The sequence below is a fragment of the Nicotiana attenuata genome, unplaced genomic scaffold (assembly GCF_001879085.1).
Source record: "Nicotiana attenuata strain UT unplaced genomic scaffold, NIATTr2, whole genome shotgun sequence".
Classification (NCBI taxonomy): domain Eukaryota; kingdom Viridiplantae; phylum Streptophyta; class Magnoliopsida; order Solanales; family Solanaceae; genus Nicotiana; species Nicotiana attenuata.
Genome location: NW_017671383.1, coordinates 19,229 through 43,955, shown reverse-complemented (window position 1 = coordinate 43,955; position 24,727 = coordinate 19,229). Strand labels below are relative to the sequence as shown.

The 24,727-nt window shown below is 36.2% G+C and overlaps 1 protein-coding gene, 2 non-coding genes and 1 pseudogene across 5 annotated transcripts; 3 read left to right on the top strand and 1 right to left on the bottom strand.

Moving 5' to 3' along the window:
* The first annotated feature begins 2,585 nt into the window (after positions 1-2,585).
* Positions 2,586-5,610, top strand: LOC109207957 (annotated as a pseudogene).
* LOC109207958 (centromere protein X) lies at positions 4,791-8,253 on the bottom strand. 3 transcript variants are annotated; one of them, XM_019370958.1, is made up of 7 exons: positions 8,161-8,253; positions 7,974-8,022; positions 7,845-7,885; positions 7,602-7,641; positions 6,567-6,620; positions 6,370-6,474; positions 4,791-4,874 (listed from the first exon to the last, which is right to left on the bottom strand). In XM_019370958.1, exons 1-6 carry the CDS (start codon positions 8,200-8,202, stop codon positions 6,371-6,373), a joined length of 330 nt encoding a protein of 109 aa, XP_019226503.1. In that variant the 5' UTR covers positions 8,203-8,253; the 3' UTR covers positions 4,791-4,874; position 6,370. The 3 variants fall into 3 exon arrangements, with proteins under 3 accessions (XP_019226503.1, XP_019226502.1, XP_019226504.1); XM_019370957.1 differs by lacking the exon at positions 4,791-4,874 and adding an exon at positions 5,282-5,608; XM_019370959.1 differs by lacking the exon at positions 4,791-4,874 and having other exon boundaries at positions 6,000-6,471.
* A 52-nt stretch (positions 8,254-8,305) lies between these two features.
* Positions 8,306-8,377, top strand: TRNAT-UGU. Its single transcript has one exon. It is a non-coding gene; the product is annotated as a tRNA-Thr (tRNA).
* A 2,652-nt stretch (positions 8,378-11,029) lies between these two features.
* On the top strand, positions 11,030-11,102 carry TRNAR-CCU. Its single transcript has one exon. It is a non-coding gene; the product is annotated as a tRNA-Arg (tRNA).
* Positions 11,103-24,727: the final 13,625 nt, after the last annotated feature.

The following is a 24,727-nucleotide window of genomic DNA, read 5'->3' as shown; positions in this document are numbered from 1 at the left end:
ACCACAATAATTGGACATGTAACATATTTGCACGAAGTCATAGAGGAACTCAAAATCAAGAAGTATCAAACAATAAGGAAGGCAATCACTTCAATTAAGGCAATTAAGGGTCAATATAACACGTAAGAATTAGAGGAAAGCTAACAACATCATATGGGGCATATAGAGGCAATTTGAGCAATTATTTAACCCAATCATAACTGAATACTTTTCACATAATGAACATAAGGACCTAAGGACCCTAGAGCAAATTTTCCACAAATAAGTCCGAGAACACACTCGTCACCTCGCATGCACGGATTACAATTAGCATAGAAGACTCAAATCCTAAGGGGAAGTCCCCCACACAAGGTTAGGCAAGATACTTACCTCAAAGACGACAAACCGATACTCTAAAATGCACTTCTTAGGTGAAAAGACCTCCGGACGGCTCAAATCTAACCAAATTAACTTCAAAGCACAAATAAAATACATAAGAAACTATCCCGGATCATAAATTCTCAATCTTTAACAAAATCCAAAAATCGGTCCAAAAGTCGACCCCCGGGTCCGCGCGTCGGAACCCGAAATTTTATAAAAACTGAATACTCATTCCAATATGAGTTTAATCATACAAAATTTATTAAATTCCGATACCATTTGGCCCCTCAAATCATGATTTTTCATTTTAGGAATTTTCTTCAGAAACTCACATTTTACTCAACCCAAATCACAAATTAAATGATAAAAATGAAGACAAATTCATGGAATTTAATCAATTCTAGGTGAAGAACACTTACCCAACCGTTTTGCTTGAAAACCTCACAAGGATCGCCCAAAACCGAGCTCTAGAACTCCAAAAATGGTGAAAATGGCAAACCCTCGGAATAGAGTACTATTTATTCTGCCCAGGTCTCAAAGCATCGCGAACGCGGAGGAAGTACGCGTTCGCGAAGAAGAAAAAGGAAGGCTGCCCAGTTGTGCTTCGCGAACGCGACAGCATGCACGCGAACGCGAAGAAGGAAAATATTATGGCCCAGAGATTGCACTTCGCGAACGCGTGAACTAGTACGCGAACGCGAAGAGTGGAACGGCATAACTACGCGAACGCGTGAGGGGGACGCGAACGCGATGAAGGATAAGGCAGAGCTTCGCGAACGCCAGGCGTGTCACGCGAACGCGGAGAAGGAAAATGAGGCAACCAGCAACAACACATCGCGAACGCGAAAGGCTGTTCGCGATCGCGGAGAAGGAATACCAGAAGCAGAATACAGCAGTCCAAACAATGGGAAAATAACCCGCAGCCCATCCGGACCACACCCGAGGCCCCCGGGACCGCGTTCAAACACACAAACAAGTCATATGACCTAACACAGACTCGCTCGAGGTCACAAACCACATCAAACAACGCCGAAACGACGAATCACACCATGAATCAAACTTAGGAACTTTCAAACCTTCCAACTTCCAAAACTCGTGCCGGAACCTATCAAATCAACCCGGAATGACGCTATTTTTGCAGACAAGTCCAAAATGACATAACGAAGCTGTTCCAACTCTCGAAATCGCATTCCGAACCCGATATCACAAAAGTCAACTATGGGTCAAACTTCTCCATTTTCCAAACTTCAACTTTTCCGACTTTCGCCGAAACGCCTCAAATTACCCTACGGACCTCCAAATCCGAATCCGGACGCGCACCCAAGTCCAAAATCACCATATGAAGCTGTTGAGATCACCCACGACCCATTCCGAGACGTTTACTTAAAAGTCCAATTCCGGTCAAATTCTCACTGTTTAAACTTCCAAAACTAGATTCCTTCTTCCAATTCAACTCCAATTCATCCGGAAACTGAATTCAACCATGCACACAAGTCGATATACATAATGTGATGCTGCTCGAAACCTCAAATTGCTGAACCGAGCGCAATTGCTCAAAACGACCAGTCGGGTCTTTACATCTACGTAGAGGTTAATTGGGACCAACATGGTCTTGTAAGTGCGTGTGTTAATTTCACTCCATCCCTATATTCCCAGATAACCTTTGCAATTTCTGAGTAACCATTATTTACTTCACTATCGATCTCAGTCTCTTAAATTATAGTTCAGAATAATTCAATGAGAGCTTCATGTTCATATTATGATAGAGATAGCGGCCAATTGCATATTGTTGAGCTAAAGTTCTAAATGAACCATCCAAAGCATAAAATAACCTGCATAAATGCTATAAACCAAAATGCTGAAATTTACAGTTTACAAGCCAAAGTTACATGGCATCACTTCGCTATACTAAGTGTGACATGTATAATAGAACAATTTTCTATTTATTGCTCAAAGGAGCCACACCTCAGTGTAAAATTATGTTATTTTACAGAATATGCTTCGAACTTACACAAATAATATATATATCTTTCTTTATTTTATTTTTTTGATTTTATATTGATTAACATAAAATACACGTACAAGATATGTACATTTTTTTTTTCTTTATTGACGTGCAATACACGATGCATAATAAAGACTGATATTTATGAAACTACAAAAACGATAAAGTACATAAAATGCTTATATAATAGAAGAAGGTTTAAGATTTCAAACATGAATAAGTTTATCAGGGAACGTGTTTAACCAAAATGCAACTGAACATTTTAATAGACAACACACAATAAAAATCGAGAAAAGGAATAAAATACTCTTGTCCCCAATTATTGGGTTTAGCAATTGGCAAATGGCAAATGGCAAATGACAAATGAAAAATGAGGAATTTTACTAGTCAACTCATTAGAAAAAGAAATTAAATCCATTGGCGCCCTGGGAGACTCAAGTTTTCTACACGGTCCTAGCTTGACTTATGAAGTCTTGTTCTGCTTCTTATTGCCTTAAATAAATACCAACCTTTCATTTTATAAAACCCACCAAACAACTAAAAACATATACATCCCACTACTCAAGCACCACAATACTGCGGTGCCTCATTCACCTCACTCTCATCCCAATTCCACCATAAAACTGGGGCAAACCGCCACCCAATGGCCTCCACTACCTCCCACATTCACCTATCTCTTATGTCTCTCTTCACTCTTATCCTTCTTGTTCAAGCAAGACTCAACATTTGCTCGCCAGATTATAGTGCTCTTTTGCTTGTCCAAAAAGGTTTAGACGTCTCTGGACAACGTAGTGCTATAGAGAACCCATGCAACTCTGTTGGAATATCATGTGAACGACGACTCACAAACAATTCATACATGCTTAGAGTCACAGGGGTCGTCTTCAAGTCCTATGAACTGAGGGGAACTCTATCTCCTGCCATTGGCAAGCTTTCTGAGCTCAAAGAGTTGTCCCTCCAAAACAACAACCTCTTTGACAGAATCCCAACTCAAATTGTTGAATGCCGAAAATTGGAAATCTTGAGCCTTCAAAACAACCAGTTTTCTGGCAAAGTCCCATCTGAATTATCATCTCTTGTCCACCTTCGAATCCTTGACCTCTCTTCTAATGAGTTATCAGGGAACCTCAATTTCTTGAAATACTTTCCCAACCTTGAAAAATTGTCCCTTGCTGATAACATGTTCACTGGCAAAATACCTCAATCCTTGAAATCTTTCAGAAATCTCTGGTTCCTCAACATTTCAGGGAATAGTTTCCTTGAAGGTCCGGTGCCTTTCATGAGTCAACTTGAGCACTTATCAGCAGACTTGAATCGAAAAGATTATGTTCCTAAGCGTTACATTCTTGCTGAAAACTCAACAAGGTCAAGTCACAAATCTGCAATGGCACCACAGTCCTATTCAGGAAATGCCCCGGCTCCAGGACCTAGTGCAATTGTAGTACCAGTACACAAACATAACAAAACAAAAAAAAAAAGGTAAGCATATGGATTCTTGGATTCCTGGCTGGATCTTTTGCAGGGGTCTTATCTGCGGTGGTCTTATCCTTGCTCTTCAAGGTGGTTATGATTTTTATCAGAGGGAGCAAGGATGATTCAGGTGTAACAATTTTCAGTCCATTGATTAAGAAAGCCGAGGACTTGGCATTTTTAGAGAACGTAGACGGATTGGCATTACTAGAAAAAATTAGAAAAGGTGGATGTGGAGAAGTTTATAAAGCTGAGTTACCAGGAAGTAATGGAAAGATTATTGCTATAAAGAAGATCGTAGAACCCCCGAAGGATGCTGCAGAACTCACTGAGGAAGATAGCAAGGCTTTGAATATTAAAATGCGCCAGATTAAATCAGAAATTAAAATTGTAGGTCAAATAAGACACAGGAATTTGCTTCCTCTACTAGCACATATGCCAAGACCTGACTGCCATTACTTGGTCTATGAGTACATGAAAAATGGGAGCTTACATGATGCCGTCCAGCAAGTCACGGAAGGGACACGGGAAATAGATTGGTCGGCACGTCATCGAATTGCAGTCGGGATCGCTACTGGGCTTGAGTATCTCCATGTAAATCATAGTCAGCGTATAATTCACAGGGATCTAAAGCCAGCAAATGTCCTTCTTGATGATGACATGGAAGCTCGAATTGCAGATTTTGGCCTTGCGAAAGCAATCCCAGAATCCCTTACACATGTTTCAACTTCACACGTGGTAGGAACTTTAGGATACATTGCACCAGCATATTACCAGACCGTTAAGTTCACAGATAAGTGTGATATATACAGCTTCGGGGTGCTGCTAGGCGTGCTAGTTATGGGAAAGTTTCCCTCGGATGAGCTCTTCCAGCCGGCTTCTGGGATGGGTTTAGTGAAATGGATGAGAAATGTCATGACTTCTGAGAATCCAAAAAGAGCAATTGATCCAAAGCTGATGGGTAATGGGTATGAGGAGCAAATGCTTTTGGTTCTCAAGATTGCCTGCTTTTGCACCCTGGATAATCCGAAGGAGAGGCCTAACAGTAAGGATGTTAGATGCATGTTAACTCAGATCAAGCCTTAAGTAGGTAGAGGATAACTTACAGTAAATAAAAATTGGTCATGAAACTAAGAGAGTGTCCTTGTGTACTCTGTTACATCTCCAATATAAGAGATTGTACTTGTGTATTTTGTTAAATCTCCAATATGAGATATTGCACTTGTGTATTCTGTTCTTTACAGGAGTGTCCTCGCTATATTGTGATACCTCAAAGCATGGTGTGAAATGTGAATGAAATTATTTCCACTCTATGCAGAAACTACCAATTCTCCAGACAGCATTGTTTATATTTGGAGATGTGAATGGAATTCTTTCAGTGCAGAAACTACTAATTCTTCAATGTAACTAATATGACCAACATTGAAACACTTGTATCCACAAGCAAGAGAACAACTGATGAACTGATCTATAACACACCAAGTACCCCTAGATCATGGAAGATTTTAAACATGAACAACAAGCATATCAATGTTTGATTCCTTACGTATCATACGGCAGGCATTCAAAATCATTCGAAGAGGAAATAGGATTATAACCACTAATACAGTAATACCATTCAAACTTATTCAGAACGTCTGGCGAAAACCTGTGCAAAACTTGTGCATCTTTTTTTTCCTGATAGGTGTGCAAAAGCAAAACTTGTGCTTCTTGCATGCAGCAGACCCCAATAACATGATTGCTTATCTTGGTAATCACTTTGTAACGCCTAAACTGTGAAACCAGAATCCTCTATGATGTGAGATCAGAGTTAAAAGCGAGAAAGCACAAATCTTGAATTCAAAAGCTAGTGTTTCCATTTTCATTTGAAGCTTTTGTATATTACAGTGTTGTGTCCTAACTCATCAACAGCATGGACTAAGACCTTATTTTGTTTTATTCCTTTACGATATATGTCCGCACTAAATTACATAACAGTGTCCATTTCTCCATCCCTCAGTGTGTAATAAAAACTTACATTTGCTAACATTAGAGAGGATTATACATGCATTGTCAATTAACAACTCTTGTTAGACAAGATAATATGCAAACATTGATTACATAATACATGGAATATGATTTACGTACTTGCTGAAAAATGTGCAATGTCGCAAAGTCACAGTCATCCAGCCTAATTGCACTTTGAGAAGGAAATCAACGAAATCAATTACAATGGTTTCTAGCATTAAAACTTCCTCAATCCATAAGAAAGTAAAAAAATGATATTACAAAAATTTGTGATTATTTTGAGAAAAGAAGTTTTTCTCAGGGGCACCTTTTCCAAGAACTAACATGTGGTAACACCTGGAGTGTCGTAAATTCTAAAAACAGACAAACTATCAAAATTTGCTAGTTACTCCAAGAGCTACAGAAGAAATCATCCAACATCTAGAATGTTTAGAGAAGAAAAGAGGCATCCAATTTTCAAGAGGATAATACCTATTTCTGCATTCTCGTAGAGATAAAACTTTATGATTCCAGATCTCATCAAGTACCTTAAAAATCTAAAAGTAACTGAGGAAGTATCCTCTCTAGATGAGTTGCTTCTATTTTGATACTGCCCTCCGCTTCAGCAATAGTAGCAGCACGTTGTATAGCTTCTAAATCAAAGAAACAGATCGCAAGATAAAAGGAATGCACATGAAAGTCTAACCAAGTAAACAACATAATTTTGCTTCATTAATGGTCAAACCTGCTACGAAGACTCGGAGAATTTCAGAGCTCAGCTTCAGTGCATTCGCATTAGCTTTTAATATCAAGACAGAAAAACAACATGAGAAGGAAAACTCATTGTCCAATGAACATGTTCCATTTTTAAGCTAATATACAACAAAACAGAGGTCCAACACACACGAGGAAATGCAAATACCAGCATAAGAAACAGTTACTGAAGGTGGACTAAATGCAGTTCTTGTTAAAGGTTAGACATGCCATTGTTATCAAGGAGGTAATATGCAAAAAAGCTTGCTTGCCACAAGGCCCACAGCCCACTTAATCTTCTAATACATCTAAGCTATTACGACAAATGCAAAATGGCTAAATAAAGTTATAAAACAGAAATAGAACTACTTCATTGCCTTCCCTTTTCCTCAGAGTTATGCTATATCATATATCATGAAGAGACAAATCTTGGTAAAATAAAATAGAAAAACAGAGAAAAGTATATTATTTTACTTTTCTGATAGGTAAAACACACAAATACCTAGCTCAGAAATCCTTGCCACTTGACATGAATGACATTTAAAAATTGGGAATCTTCCTCTAGTGCAAATGTCATAACAAAGCATCAGAACCCTATATTTGTCATGTCTTACCCCTTTTCAAGCAGATACACAATAGGCATCTATAATTCCACGATGGCTACCTTGAAAGAGATACAACTAAATAAACTAATTGATTTATTTCGCTTTCTAATTGGTTCATTTCCGAAATATTCAGAAAGGTCGTGCCTGAATCGACACGACATTTTAAAAAGAAAAAACATCTCAAAGCATGTATCAGCAGCTAGTTCATCAAGTAACATGCATATACACATCAAAACAAATAAACTCAAAAGCAATTTCGCACACGAAATCTAAAAGTTGGCAGAGTATATTTGACCAATTGAATCAATATCCAAATTCGAAACCACGATTTCAAAAGCCATCAGAAAGACATGCTGATTTTCAACATAGTGGTATAGTTGAGCTGAAAACAAATTTCAGCTATTAATTGGGCCAGTTCTTACCAAATGTAGGCCGACTTCTCTTTGACGAGCTAGCCCCAACCTACAAGCACATTTACACAATGCTTTCAAGCTCAACAGCACACAAACCATTTACATAATACTTCCAACAAAATTCCCAAATATTGAAGAACTTAAAGCCAGATCTTTTACTCTAGTTTCACCGGATAAAAATTAAATAAAAAAGATTTCGGAAAACAACAAAGGAGTAAAGTGAAAAGGAAAGGACTAACTATTTATATATACCTCGTTGTCCATATTCTCAGATATTTCATTTTTCCCACGCTCTGCAACAATTATCAAATACGTAACGAAATAGCCTCAGATAAAAGCAATAAAGGTCAATTACAGAAAGATGAAATGGTGAAATTAAACCTGCAGCTTTTCTTTTCCAAACAAGCTTGAAAATGTCGTGAACCAAATCCTGTTTAAAGCCAAACAAAGCCGTTCTAATTTTTCAGATTGAATACTTTCGTCAGGGAAAAAAATTAATGTATGATGTAGGTATTACATGATTCAAACCAAAAGTGAAAAATTGAGAAGAGGGAAAAGGAATAGTTACAGGATCAAAGGGGTTCTCCTTCTCCATTGGATGCTCCCTCATTCAAATAAAAATTGAACCCGCAACACCACTGTAAAGGGAAAAGAAGAGAAAAAAAATATACAAATTAATAAATTCAAAAAATAAATTGTATTAACAGCAACAAGTCCCTATAGCTCAGTGGTAGAGCGTCAGTCTTGTAAACTGAAGGTCCGTAGTTCGATCCTGCGTGGGGGCATTTCCGTTTTAGAAAAGAATTACAAGAAAATACACATGACTTCACACCATAACAAAAAATGGCTCATGTAAATTTTAAAAATTAAGTAAATATTATTAAATAATGTGTTTTCCATTATTGAACATATATTAAAGAAAAATATATAAGTTCCTAAAATAATATATAAGGCTTGAAATATCTTTTGAAAATTATTATTATATTTGTTACCAAATACTATAAGAAAATAACATAAAAATACTTTTACCACAATTATTCAAAGATAACAAAACAAATTGAAGAATTTGAATCTTTTGGTATTTTAGAAATTCGTGAGTGACGATGTAGAACTCCTCATAGAAAAAATTTAAAAATAACAATAAAAGTTTTAAGTAACTAATATTGAACTACAAAAATATATAATACTATATTAAAAATATAGAGAATTATCATTTATTGGAATGAATATAAAAAGAAAAAAAAAATGATAACGACACTTCTTTTGAATACCTTTTGTCTTATGTTACATCCTTAATGCTTCAACTTAGCACGTTTAACAATTTAATTTTTAATACTATATTATAATGGATTTTGCTTTATTTTCTTTATTTCTTTCACGGCCGATGCTTTTCTAGTGAAAATAAATTTATGTACCTTAAAAGATTTATAAACTTGACAAATAATTTTACTTACATAATGATTTTGAAAAACATTGAATTGAATTTTTTTTTTGCTTATTTATTAATTCAAAGAATTAATGTTGAGATTTCATGCTTTTAAGATAATATATAAGATGAAAATTATTTTCTAACTTTTTCCCTACTCGAACAATATATTATTTTCTTTATCAATTTGTATAATATTTATATAATGTCATTCAGCTTTTTTACCCTTTAAAAATATACTTTATATTGGACAAAATAGTAATTTGCTTTTCTTCCTAATAGTTCGGACTTCTGAATCAACTAAAATTTTATTTATTATATCTTTCCTTATTTGAAATCTATAGAAAATAACTTTAAAATTAATTAAAATTTTACTATAACTATACTTTTTCTATTTAGGAAAAAAAGGAATAGAATAGGTGGATTATTTCCATAAATTTACGCTATCAAGTTTCCTTCCCACTAAGAATATTTTAATTTGTTTGGCCAAGCTTGAAAACATTCACTTTAATTATACTATTCGTTTACCATTGTTGCCGCTGAATCCTTTCCTTACAAAGTTTTCCAACGTGGTGAGTTATTCAATATTTATTTTCTACAGAATTTAAATAAGGAAAGACATAATAAATAAAATTTTAGTTGATTTACAAGTCTTAAATATTAGGAAGATTATCAAATTACTATTTTATCCAATATAAAATATATTTTTAAAGGGTAAAAAAGGCGAACGACATTTCGCTAAGGGCCTTCGTGCTTTTAATATAGTATAGATTTTGAAAGCACTAGCAATTTGAAAATTTGTGTTCTTACAATCAATGATTCTAAAAGATGTAGAGTTAAATTTGTGTTGTCACAACCGTTTTCACTCTCTCTTCTTCTCACACTTGTACATATGCTTCAAGGGGTCGTCCGCCATTACTGCTTCTCCCCCTGTGTCACCTGGTTGCATATAAGAAAATTGAAGAGTAGAAGTCCACCATTGAAGGCCCTTCAAAGCTTTGCTTTCGAAAATAGGATTTTTTTTTTTTTTAGTTTGTTAATTGTTTGGATTGGTATTGTTCCAATTGATTGAAAATATCAAAAGGAGTTCAAATTTAAATTTGAAGTGATTTGGAGTAGATTTGAGCAAGATTTGAGTTAAATTTCAGGGGAAAAAATGCAAAGAAGAAGACGAAGTCAGTTTTTTGTATAATTATGTTTAATCTTGTATAATAGTGTATATGAGTGTATAAACACAACTTATACACTATTGTCAAAGCTTTGCTTTCGAAAATAGGATTTTTTTTTTTTTTTAGTTTGTTAATTGTTTGGATTGGTATTGTTCCAATTGATTGAAAATATCAAAAGGAGTTCAAAATTTAAATTTGAAGTGATTTGGAGTAGATTTGAGCAAGATTTGAGTTAAATTTCAGGAAAAAAAAATACAACGAAGAAGACGAAGTCAGTTTTTTGTATAATTATGTATAATCTTGTATAATAGTGTATATGAGTGTATAAACACAACTTACACACTATTATACACTTTTATACACCTTTATATAAGCGTCTGTAAATGAACTTCTTTCACAATTTTCTGTTGCAATTCTTGTTCAAAACCAGTCCAAATCTCTATTAAATGACTACAAATTTTATATACAACCTCTTTATACTATTTCTAACAAATCTAAATAACACCCACTCCAAATTTCTCACAAAATCAAATTCGGAATTTAAACCCACATATTTAAGCTTGTTAGAAATATAATTTTCACCACCCAAATGGATTTGGTTTGTTGAACTAATATTTGAAAATTAACTTAAAAGCTTGAGCGATCCTTTTTAAAAATTAAATTATAATTTTGAGAACATATTGGAGTTGAATGTTGAGTATTAGCCTATTATTTTGAGAAAACTATCCTCTATAGCCCCTCAAAATTTTAATAGCCCATGTTTTGTCCTACTTACAAAAAATGGCCCTTCGGCCCAAACGTATAGCATATAGTAGCCGAAAGAAATAAGCATGACAACACAAGCGCCTGTAGTTCAGTGGATAGAGCGCCTGTTTCCTAAGCTGAAGGTCGTAGGTTCAACCCCTACCTGGCGCGATAGAGCAACCCTTTTTTGCCTTTTTAAATGTACTTCTGGATCTGATAAGTATTAGCTAACAATTGAATGAAATATGTAATGCAGGCCATATACGAAATGTCTATTTTTGTATATTTTTTGTATAATAACAGTCTATTTTTGTATATTTTTTGTATAATAACAGACTATTTTTGTATATTTTTTGCATAATGACAGTCTATTTTATATATTTTTTGTATAATAACAGTCTATTTTGTATATTTTTTGTATAGTAACAGTCTATTTTGTATAGTGACAGTCTATTTTGTATATTTTTTGTATAGTAACATCTATTTTGTATAATGACAGTCTATTTTTTATATATTTTGTATAGTGAGAGCTAATTGTATATAAATTGTATAGTGGCAGACTATTTAGTATATTTTTATATAGTGATAGTCTATTTTGTACATATTTTGTATAATGACAGTCTGTTTAGTATATTTTTTGTATAATGACATTCTATTTTTGTATATATTTTGTATAGTGACACTCTATTTGTATATAAATTATATAGCGACGGTCTATTTGTATATAAATTGTATAGTGACAATCTATTTTGTATAATTTTTGTATAATAACAGTCTATTTTGTAGATATTTCAACTTTTTTCATAGTCATCTCCTCTGTTCTTCCTCTCATTGAGAAACCAGCCACCGGCGTCCATGGCCTCACAATTGCCGAAAATGGTAACAAGATCGCCGGAGTTTTAAATTTTTAGCCAAAGATCTTCAAAATATTATCTACATATTTACAGAAACTATAAGAGAAAATCAGAGAAAGAAGACAAAGTTGTCTCTCTCGTTGCCTTATGCTACACACTGCTCCTCTCGCTTTCCTCTTCTTCCCTATAGGTTGCTGCTACTGAAATATGTTGATGTACAGGAACATTTGCAAGAAATATGTCACGAAGAACTTAAAACTCGGGCTCCCTTCTCACCTGGACCAAGGACACCTTTTCTTTCTCCATTTTTACAATTGTTTTGCTTTTTGTTTTTTCTGTGTTGCTGGTAACAGATGCTTGCACACACCCCTTTTTCTTTTATTTTGATGTTGATTTAACGGGTAAAACTCCAGATCTTCTTAGATCTGGCCAGTTCTAGGATTTTCCGACGTTCTGCTGTTGTTTTAACGGGTAAAAGTCCAGATCTTCTTAGATCTAGGATTTTCCGGCGAGGGAATTCGATCAGTGAAGTTTCCGGCTAGCACCTGTCATTATTTTTAGGCTATGACTTGTATGGGTCAATTTGTGGGCTACCGGATGGAATTTATTTTGCCTGATGGGCTATAAATGAAGTTCTCTCTATTATTTTTGAGCTAGTTGATTGTAAATTAAAATATGGGCTATAAAATTGAAAAGTAGTAAGCCCAATTATTCTTACGTGAAATTTTCCCTTCCTTTTGCCTTTTAAATGTAAGAAGTTAGCGGAGCAAGCTGACGGGCGTCAAGGCCCAGTTAACTGTAGGTCGCATTAACATCAACTATGTGCATTTATTAAAAACATTCTTTCTTTGTCCCAAAAAATAGCCTTAACTTTATTTTTTATTACTTCTAAAATGATTTCCACTTTCTTTAAAGGAAACAAGTAGTCGTACTCGCGTGATGCACAGTCAATATTAAAAAATATTAATTAAATTAAATTGTGATTGGGCTTGTTTGAACAAATTAGATAGTATTTGTCAATGTGATATACCCAATAATAAAATCGCTTTTAAATTAACTTTTTTGTTCTATATTTTTCTTTACTCTATTATCCAATTTTTAGTATTTTTACATTGTTAATAGAAATTTTTATTAGCATATTACTTTGTTTAATATTTTTATCTGCTCGCTTTCTTTTTGTAATATAAGAGTATATATATATCTTAAATATTTTTTTTTTGATTTTATTCTGTCGTCTTCTATAATATTATCTGAATTTTAATGAATAAAAATTAATGGGACTCATATAGTCATCGAATAACTTTTTTGTGATGTATTTTTTTTATTATATTATCCAATATTTATTATGGGGGATATGACGGTGCGCATGGTGGCTTCGGTTTTGGAGATAGAAACGGAGGAGGTACTTCATTGCTGGAATACGTTAAAGCTTTTGAGCTGGTGATCACTAACTCATGTTTCCCGAAAAAGGCGGAGCACCTGATAACTTTTTGGAGTACGGTGGCCAAGACCCAGATTGACTATCTACTTCTCTGAAAATGTGATAGAGGTCTATGTACGGATTGCGAGGTCATTCCGAGCGAGAATCTTACGACCCAGCATATACTTTTGATTATGGACTTAGAGATTAGGTGGACGAGGAAGAAGGGGGCTATGTCTGGTATACCTAGGGTCAGGTGGGTGCATTAACTAAGGACAAGGCCTAGGTGTTGGGGGAGAAGTTGCTGTCTATGGGGGCTTGGAGGAGTAGCGGGGACGCGAGTTGTATATGGTCTATGACAACAAATTGTATTAGAGAGGCGGCACGAGAGGTGTTAGGGGTCTCAAGGGGTTTTCCTGGTGGCCATAAAGGGGAGTGGTGGTGGAACGAAGAGTTGCAAGGAAAAGTGAAAGCCAATAAAGCGGCATATTTGAAGCTAGCAGAGAGTATAGACGAAGGATAGAAGAGTGCTAATAGGGAGGGGTACAAGAAGGCTAGGAAGGAGATGAAGTTGGCGGTTACTGCGGCTAAGACCGCGGCGTTTATTCGTTTATACGAAGAGATTGGGGATAAAGGTGGGACAAGAAGTTGTACATGCTAGCGAAGGTGAGGGAGCGGAAGGCCCGGGATCTGGACCAAGTGAGATGCATAAAAGACGAGGAGGGAAGAGTTTTATTGGAGGGGGCACAGATTAGGCAGAGATGACAGTCTTACTTTCATAAACTCTTGAATGAAGAGGGAGATAGGGGCATTGTGCTGGGGGAGTTGGAGTACGCAGAGCGGCATCGAGATTTTGGGCACCGTAGACGCATACGAGTGGTGGACGTTATAGGGGCTATGCGCAGGGTGAGTAGGGGTAGAGCGATTGGGCCGAATGAGATCCCCGTGGAATTCTGGAAGAGCGTGGGTAAGGAGGGCTTGGAATGGCTTGATAGGTTGTTTAATGTCATTTTTAGGACGAAGAAGATGCCCGAAGAATGGAGGTGGAGTACGATGATCCCGTTGTACAAGAACAAGGAGGATGTCCAAAACTGCAACAACTATAGGGGTATCAAGCTGTTAAGCCATACGATGAAAGTGTGGGAGAGGATGATTGAAGGAAGGTTGAGGAGGTGTGTGTCCATTTCCGAGAACCAGTTTGGTTTCATGCCGAGAAGGTCAACTACTGAGGCCATTCACATTGTGTGGAGATTGGTAGAGCAGTATAGGGCGGAGAAGAAGGATTTGCATATGGTGTTCATTGACCTGGAGAAAGCCTATGACAAAGTCCTGAGAGAAGTTCTTTGGAGATGTTTGGAGGCTAGAGGAGTGTCTGTAGCGTATATTAGAGTGATTCAGGACATGTATAATGGGGCTAAGATATGGGGTAGGACAGTAGGAGGTGACTCTAACTACTTTCCGGTTAAGATGGGGTTGCATCAGGGATCAGCACTTAGCCCTAGGGTTGTGCACGGATCGGATCAGATCGGATTTAGCACGTTTCGGATCGGATATCGGATCAGATTTTAAATTTTGGATCGGATCGGATTTCGAATCGTATTATTATGCCAAAGTTGCAAACTAATATGTATATTTTCTTTGTAAAAGAGGCAATACATTAAGAAAAAATTATGTTTATGCAATTATGAGAGTACTATGGTGCCAATATAGTTAAATCTAGCAATTGTAAAGGCAATAACTTGGAGGAAGATGTAAAGGAAGTACTGACTATCCGAAATTAAAGTATAGTATTTATACATTGCCAAATAATTTTGGATTTCGGATCGGATCGGATTAAAATATACCAATCCGAATCTGATCCGAAATCCAAAGTTTTAATAAACATAATCCGAAATTCGATCCAATCCGAAATCTAAAATCCGAAATTGAATGGATCGGTTCGGATTTCGTATATCCGATCGGAATGAACAGCGCTACTTAGCTCGTTTTTGTTTTCCCTGGCGATGGATTCTTTGACGCGTCACATTCAAGGGGAGGTGCCGTGGTGCTTGTTATTTGCGGATGATATATTCCTGATTGATGAGACGCGAGGTGGCGTTAACGAGAGGCTGGAGGTCTAGAGACATACTCTAGAGTCTAAGGGTTTCGAGTTGATCAAGACCAAGACAGAATACTTGGAGTGCAAGTTCAGTGGTGTTACCAAGGACGCGGATGGGGATGTGAGACTCGATACGCAAGTCATTCCCAGGAGAGAAAGTTTCAAGTATCTGGGATCTATAATTCAGAAGAATAGGGAGATAGATGAGGATGTCACACACCGTATCGGAGCAGGGTGGATGAAGTGGAGGCTCGCTTTCGGTGTCTTGTGTGATAAGAATGTGCCGTTGAGACTTAAGGGTAAGTTCTACAAGGTAGTGGTTAGACCGACTATGTTGTATGGGGCAGAGTGTTGGCCAGTCAAAAAGTCCCATGTCCAGCAGATGAAAGTAGCGGAAATGAGGATGTAGAGATGGATGTGTGGGCATACTAGGTTGGATAAAATTAGGAATGAAGTTATTCGGGACAAGGTGGGAGTGGCCCCTGTGGAGGCAAAGATGCGTGAGGCAAGGTTGAGATTGTTCGAGCATGTTAAGAGGAGAAGCACAGATGCCCCAGTCAGGAGATGTGAGAGGTTGGCCTTGGGAGGTGAGAGGAGGGGTAGAGGTAGGCCAAAGAAGTCTTGGGGAGAGGTGATCAGGCGGGACATGGAGCAACTTGAGCTAACCGAGGACATGACCCTAGATAGAAGTGTGTGAAGTTTGAAGATTAGGGTAGAAGGTTAGTAGGTAGTCGTGTGTTTCCCTTTGTCTTCTCTAGTTCGATAGTATTAGTGCTAGTAGCGTACCCTTTTTTTCCTCAGTTTGCTATATTCGCATGTCTTGTTTCGTTATTACTTGCCATCGGTAATTCCGTAGTTCACTAGCAGTACTTCGTTCATATTCTCGTGTGATGCCTTGGATTTATTTCTCTAAATATACTATCTTGCTATTACTTGTTATCGATACCCTTTCATATTCTCTGTTGCTATCTTCGATTTAGTTTTCTAATTACTTGTCTTGCTATTACTTGATATCAGGGTTTCCTTCACCTTCTTTAGTCGAGGGTCTATCGGAAACAGTGTAGGGGTGAGGCTGCATACATCTACCCTCCCCAGACCCCACTTGTGGGATTATACTGGGTGGTTGTTGTTGTTTTGTAATATTTAATATAAGTACATTGTTAATAGAAATTTTTATTAGCATATTACTTTGTTTAATAATTTTGTCTATCACTTTTTTTTTGTAATATAATAGAAGATATATGTTTATTACTCTTGAAATATTTTAAATTGTTAATTTTATCATATTATTCTCAACAATATTATCTGAGTTTTAATGAATAAAATCTCTACTAAGAGTTGTATAGTCATTGAATAACATTTTTGTTCTATATTTTTCTTTATTATATTATCATATGTTAGTATTATAGAAACTATTATTAGCATATTAATTTATTTAATATTTTTGTCTACTACTTTCTTTTTATAAAATAATAAAAGATATATTTTATTACTCTTGAAATATTTTTTTATTTTAAATTCTATCCTATTGTTCTCAATAATATTATCTGAAATTTACTGAATAAAATCTCTATTAAATTAATGAGACTTATAGAGGCATCAAATAACTTTTTTGTTCGGTATTTTTCCTTATTATATTCTCCAATTTTAGTATTATTGCATTGTTAACAAAAACTCTTATTAGCATATTTACTTTATTTAAATTTTTGTATGCTACTTTCTTTGTATAACATATCAGAAGATACACATTTTTTATTTTTTATTTTATTCTATTATTCTCAAAAATATTTTTTTAATAAATAAACTTTTTATTTTTACAAGGAAAAAAATTATTAAAAAATAAAGAATATTTTAAATTGGCAGTTTTTCTTTTTTATAATTTTAGTTTTTTATTTTAAAATAATTTAAAATCTCCAACTTGAAACTACTTTCCAATTTGAATGGATAGTTTTTAATTTTTATTTTTTATTATAAAATATTTTATTTTATTATTTTATAAATATTTAAATTAAAAAAAATAACCAATAACTACTTATGTCATGTAGCTTTTTGCTAGGCTGCCACTTGGCATAAGGAGAGAGCTTTTTCCTCTCATTTTAATAATATATAGATACGAATATTATTGTATTATTTTTTTAAATGGATGATGTTGAATTAGTTCAAAGATTAAACAGAGTTCTTTTAATATATGTCACAAATCTTATACTTTTATTTTAGTGCACAAAATTATTTTATTATTTAAAATTACCAATATTATTTTTGAGTATTATTTTGATAGTTTATTCTATTTCTTAAGTTAATTTGTAGTATGATTAGCCTTACACCATCTATATTTTTCTCTCTTTATATATACTCCCAAATTTGAATTGAAAGTCTTTTATTTTTTTTTTATTTTTTTTTAAAATAATTTAGAACTCGAAATTAAACTATTCCCCAATTTGAATTGACAACATTTTTGTTTAATTTTGTTTTTTATTTTAAAATAATTTTAAAACTCCAGCATTTTTGGAGATTACTACTATATTAGGAAGAAATTATTTCTCAATCTGAATGAGTAGTTTATTTTTTTATATTTCGTTTTTATAGATAATTATAAGATATCTATTTATTAATTCAAGTAGAGTAACTGCAATTAATTTAAAATTTAAAAATAAAAAAAATTAATTAAAAAAGTAATTTATTTTGTCTTACCAATGCACTTGGCTTTTTGTAGTTATGCCACTTGTCTTGATATAGTGCTTTTGCTTCTCCTATTCTATATAGATAGAATAGGGCTTTTGAGTATATTTTTTATTTTTAATTTTATTCTGTCGTCTTCTATCATATTATGTGAATTTTAATGAATAAAATCTCTATTAAATTAATGGGACTTATATAGTCATCGAATAACTTTTTGTTATGTATTTTCTTATTATATTATCCATATTTAATATAAGTACATTGTTAATAGAAATTTTTATTAGCATATTATTTTGTTTAATATTTTTGTCTATCACTTCTTTTTTTGTAATATAATAGAAGATGTATATTTATTACTCTTGAAATATATATTTTAAAATTTTATCATATTATTCTCAATAATATTATCTGAATTTCATAAATAAAATCTCTACTAAGAGTTGTATAGTCATTGAATAAATTTTTTGTTCTGTATTTTTTTTATTATATTATCATATATTGGTATTATTGCATTGTTAATAGAAACTATTATTAGCATATTAATACTACTTTCTTTTTATAATATAGTAAAAGATATATATTTATTACTCTTGAAATATTTTTTAGTTTAAATTATATCCTATTGTTCTCAATAATATTATCTAAAATTTAATGAATAAAATCTCTATTAAATTAATGAGAATTATATAGGCATCAAATAACTTTTTTGCTCTGTATTTTTCTTTATTATATTATCCAATATTTAGTATTATTGTATTGTTAACAAAAACTTTTATTAGCATATTTACTTTATTTAAATTTTTGCATGCTACTTTCTTTGTATAATATATTAGAAGATACATATTTTTTATTTTATTCTATTATTCTCAAAAAAAAATCTTAATAAATAAGCTTTTTATTTTTAAAAAGGAAAAAATTATTAAAAAACAAAGAAAATTTTAAATTGGCAGTTTATTTTTTGCAATTTTAATTTTTTATTTTATAATAATTTAAAATCTCCAACTTGAAACTATTTTCCAATTTGAATGGACAGTTTTTAATTTTTATTTTTTACTATACAATATTTTATTTTATTATTTTATAGATATTTAAATTCAAAAATAATAACCAATAACTAATTATTAACTATTTATGTCATGTGGCTTTTTTTCTAGGATGTCACTTGACTTAAGGAGAGGGTTTTTTCCTCTCCTTTTAATAATATATAGATTTTATATACCACTTTAGTAAGTTCCGGGAGAGCAGCTTTTTTCTCTTTTAAATTATACTAGTATCTATGAACGTGCGCTGCACGTTAATAATGGCACGTGATGGTTTAAACGTTTATTTATATGAAGGAACAATAAAATTTAATTAATGAAAGAAATTTTATGATAATAATACAACAATCATCTAAATGGCGAAAAATATTATTACATTAGTATAATACGTAAATTCAAAATAAAAGGACATCATCAGAACTTACACAAATGATCAATTTAGTCATATTAGTTAGATAATTATGTATTATAGTTTAAACATATTTAATATGATGGATTTTTTTCACAAAACAGTTCATTGATATCCAATATATCTATAGAACTCCGAGCAAACATGCATTGCACGATATTCCCGCTCAATCGTATAAAAATTTAAGGTTAGTTACTGTCATTTTTATTATATTATATTTATTTTATGAGGTACAAAAGATTAGAATCATATCCTCTTAATAATTTTTAATTTAACAATGATGTTCTAAGTATACATTTCCTCTTTTGTTACCCAAATGGAAAATCATGTTAAGACAAATAATTCAATATTAGGGATTGAGCCGCGAGCATATGTTGTAAAAGTATTAAAAAAATATTAGTCATTTTTAGTGTAGGAAGTCAAATTCTTGTGCGAATACATTTGGTTGCACGTTATTCAATCAAAGTTCTACAATAATTATAAAAAATAAGAAGTTTCATTTATCAAAGGGTAACACTTTATAATATTTCTATCCACAATAAAAATAGAATATGATAAAAATTATGCTCCGCCTAAAACAAATTTGCAACTGTAACGATCCGACTGGTCGTTTTGCTTTTCAGAACCCCGTTCCCCTAAATAAGACTTTCCGCGCTTGCTTTAACTAATTTACGACCTGCGGGGATGGTTGGTTCGGGATTTGGAAGAGTTTGGGTTGAAATATGCACACTTGATTCTTTAAGTTTTTCTTAAAAGGCTAAGTTTGACTTTGGTCAACATTTTTAGTTAACGGACCAGGACTCGTTTTTTGACGATCCCGGAGGGTCCGTAGGAAAATATGGGACCTGGGCGTATGCCCGGAATCGAATTTCGAGGTCCCTAGCCCGTGTAATAAATTTTTGTTAGAAATTGTTAAACTGAAATTCTAAGGATTTAATGAAAAGAATAATGCTTGATCATGTTGGTATCGGGCCCGTATGTTGGTTTCGGAGCCCGGTACAGGTCCAATATAATATTTAAGTCTTGTTTGTGAAGTTTGGTGAGAAACGGGACTGATTTGACGTGATTCAGACGTCCGGTTGTAAAAATAGGAATTTGAGTGTTCTTAAGGATTACATGCGTTTTGGAGTTGAATTCGTAGTTTTAGATGTTATTTCGGCGATTTGATCGCTCGAGCAAGTTTATACAAGGTTGTTGGACTTGTGTGGGTGTTCGGAGTGGAGCCCCGAGGGCTCGAATGAGTTTCGGGCATGGGTTGGGGGTGAAAAACACCCCAGTTTTCTGGTGTTTCTGTGAGAGGTTGCAGGTCTCGCAAATGCGAGGAATTGTTCGCAATTGCAAACCTCGCATTTGAGAGGAAACCATCGCAATTGCGATGAAGGCAGAAGGTGGGCAGACGTCGCATTTGCGACAATTTCTTCGCAATTGCGAACCTTGCAGGGTCCGCATTTGCGACCCCAGGATCGCATTTGCGATCAAAGCAGGAGGGGGGCCAGCTCGCAATTGCGAAGCTTTTGTCGCATTTGCAAGTTCGCATTTGCGACATCACGCAATTGCGAGTTCGCATTTGCGAACCTGATGTCGCAAATGCGACAACAGAGGCCTGGACACAGCTTTTAAAAACGGGACTTAGACCATTTATTTCATTTTATCTCTACACTTGGGCGATTTGGGAGCTTTCAAAGAGGGAATTTCAATATAGCATTGTGAGGTAAGATATTTCTACTTAATGTGAGTTTAATACTTGGGTTTTGGGTAGATTAACACACCAAATTAGTGAAAAATCATGGGATTAGAGCAAAATCTAGGGTTTTGATAAAACATAGATTTTACCACGAAATTTGTTATGGAATGAAGTAGAAATCATATATTATTGATCCTTAGGTTATAGAGAACAACTTTCTTCGAAAAATTTCAGAATTCGGACACGTGGGCCCGGGATCGGATTTTAGAAAACTTATGATTAAGGTTGGGAAATCACTTTAGTGATTAAAATGCGAACTCTTGAGCTTGTATTGACTAGTTCCTACCTCGTTTAATTAGTTTTGGATTGTTCGGCTTCAAATTGAGGGTTTGAGCACGTTCTTGGTATTAGAAGCACGTTTTGGAGTGAGGTGAGTCTCCTTTCTAACCTTGTAAGAGGGAATTGTCCCCATAGGTAAATTAATTAATCATGTGTTGCTAATTGTGGGGGCTACGTACGCACGAGGTGACGAGAGTCCGTGCGTAGCTACTATTATGTTAATTGTCCGGGTAGTTTAGGACCCGTATCATGCTATGTTTGTAAATGGCTATATCCTTTCATGTTAATGGGATCACTTAGGACTTGTTAGAAGTTGGAAATAATGTATAAGAACGCATGTACTCACTTGATAACTCGTATGAATTTACTTGACTATGATTGTGCCTTATGTGCCCTCTTGATGATGATTGATATTTGTGGATCGGGTCGATCGCCTCGGTAGACATAGCTGCATCTATGGTTCGCGCCATTCGACCCTCTGGCAGTGCACATTTCTTTTCATGTTGGACCGGGCCGTACGACCTCGGCATAATGTGCGTCTATGTGAATTCATATTCATGACTTGTCTTGCTAAATGCCCTGAAATGTAACTCGCTAATTATGAAATTATCTAGGGAATGACTTATCGTTTCATGCTATAAATTGCTATATATATTGTGACATTTGTGCGTAGTACAACACTTCTTATATTAATTGACCCTAGTAAGTGTCAAGTCGACCTCTCGTCTCTACTTCTTCGAGATTAGACGGGATACTTACTGGGTACATATTGTTTATGTACTCATACTACGCTTCTGTACTTAATTGTACATGATCTGAGGCAGGTGCATCTGGTTATCAGTCTGGTGCGCACGTTTGATCATAGTCCGAGATTCCACGGTGAGCTGCTCCTTTCCTATGCCGACCAACAGCGTGATGGAGTCTTTTTGTATTTTTCTTTTGCCATCTATTCTAGTTCGAACAGTAGGGTAGATTATTCTTTTGTGTATTCTACTAGATGCCCATATACTTGTGACACCGGGTCTTGGCACACACATTAGTAGACTATTCTTTTGGGATTGTATAACTATTTCGGTTCGATGCTAATTATTTCTTGTTTGAATTCAATCATAGAATTTGTGTTAACTGTTTTGGAAAAAGTAAAACTAGAAATTATTAATATTTCCGCGTTGGCTTGCCTGACAATGGTGTTGGGCGCCATCATGACCTGGAGTGAAATTGGGCCGTGACAACATGGTATCAGAGCACTAGGTTCACGTAGGTCTCACAAGTCATGGGCAAACCTAGTAGAGTCTTGCGGATCGGTACGGAGACGTCTGTATTTATCTTCGAGAGGCTATAGGGTGTTAGGAAACTACTCTTTCTTCATTCCTATCGTGCAGTGTTTGGTGTACTAAACTTCCCTCTTCTATTCTCTCATAGATGGTGAGGACACGCACGGCCGACGTTCCAGACCCGGGAGGAGCTGCTCCCCCCATTGCTAGAGGCCGAGGCAGAGGCCGGCGGAGGGCACTAGCCCGAGGTAGGGGATGAGGGTGCCCCAAGCTGTTCCAGTAGCACCACCAGCGGATCCTGCGGGAGATCCTATCAGTGAGGAGCAGGGCGAGGTGCCCGCAGCTGAGCCTACCCCGACACACTTCATGATAGCACCGGGTTTCTAGGAGGTCATGGGCCGTATGCTGCGGTTCATGGACACCATGACTCTGGCTGGTTTATTTCCAGCGGATCCAGCTATATCACACGCAGGAGGGGGAGCACAGACCCTTACTGCTCAGGCACCCGGTCATGCAGCTGCAGTGTATCAAATTCCGGGTGCACTACCCGCGGAAGGGGCTCAGCCAGTTGCTGCAGTGGTGCCCGAGCCCAGACCAGCTGCGGAGGGTAACCCGCAGAAGTTGCTAGATAGATGGACTAGACTTCACCCTCCTGTCTTTGGGGGTGAGCACCACGAGGATGCCCAGGACTTCATTGATAGGTGCAGGGACAGACTGCACAACATGAGGATATTAGAGTTTCATGGGGTTGACTTCACTACTTTCCAGCTGGAGGGCAGGGCCCGTAGATGGTGGCAGTCGTATGTTCTTGGCAGGCCAGCAAGTTCTCCTCCTATCACTTGGAGTGAGTTCACACAGTTATTTCTGGACAGGTATATCCCACCCTCCGAGAGGGAAGAGCTACGGTATCAGTTTGAGCAGCTTGAGCAGGGTCAGATGTCTGTGATCGACTATGAGGCAAGGTTTTCTGAGTTATCCCGCCATGCATTGATGATACTTCCTACTGATGCGAAGAGGGTACGGAGGTTTGTTGTAGGATTGCATTCTGGCATTAGGGCCAACATGGCCCGAGAGGGGGATATGGGGACTCCTTATCAACTAGTGGTGGAGATTGCTCGGAGGATTGAGGGCTACCATCTGAGAGGTAGGGAGCAGATGCTGCAAGACAAGAGGGCTAGATTCTCCGGAGAGTTCAGAGGTGCCCCGGCTAGGGGTAGAGGTCAGTTTGGGAGGGGTCAGTCCAGCAGGCCCCCATATTCAGCACCGCCACCTGCGCAGGGTGCTCCAACGCACCCCTATTTCAGCGCCATGCCAGAGAGTTCTTATCGCCCGCCAGCTATTCAGGGTTCCTCCGGCGGGTATTCAGGTCCCCGGGGTTCTTCTGGTTATTATTTTAGTGCTATACCGGAGGGTTCACACCATCCACCGGCTATCCAGGCTTCTTCTAGTGGGTCTACAGGCCATCAAGGTCAGCCATCGGGACAGCGGGCCGCCACACCGCGAGGTTGTTTTGAGTGCGGAAACCTTGGTCATATGAGGAGATACTGCCCCAGGCTTCGGGGCAAGGCAGTACAGCAGGGTCAGCAGCCTATGATTTCAGCACCGGTTGCCCAGCCGCCTAGAGGCGGGGGACAGAGTGGTAGAGGCCGTCCTAGAGGTGGAGTCCAGACAGGGAGAGGTCAGGCAGCTACGACTCAGTCAGGTGGAGGCCAGCCAGCCGGCACTCCAGCCAGATTTTATGCTCTTCCGGCCAGACTAGATGTATTGGCCTCAGATGCCGTTATCACAGGTATCATTTCCGTCTGTGGCAGAGATGCTTCGGTATTATTTGATCCAGGGTCCACCTATTCATATGTATCATCTCTGTTTTCTCGTTTTCTGGTTATTGCTCCTGAGCCTTTGGGCACTCCTGTTCATGTGTCCACTCCTGTGGGCGATTTTGTGGTTGTGGATCGGATCTACCGGTCTTGTGTGGTCACATTCTGTGGTTTCGAGACTA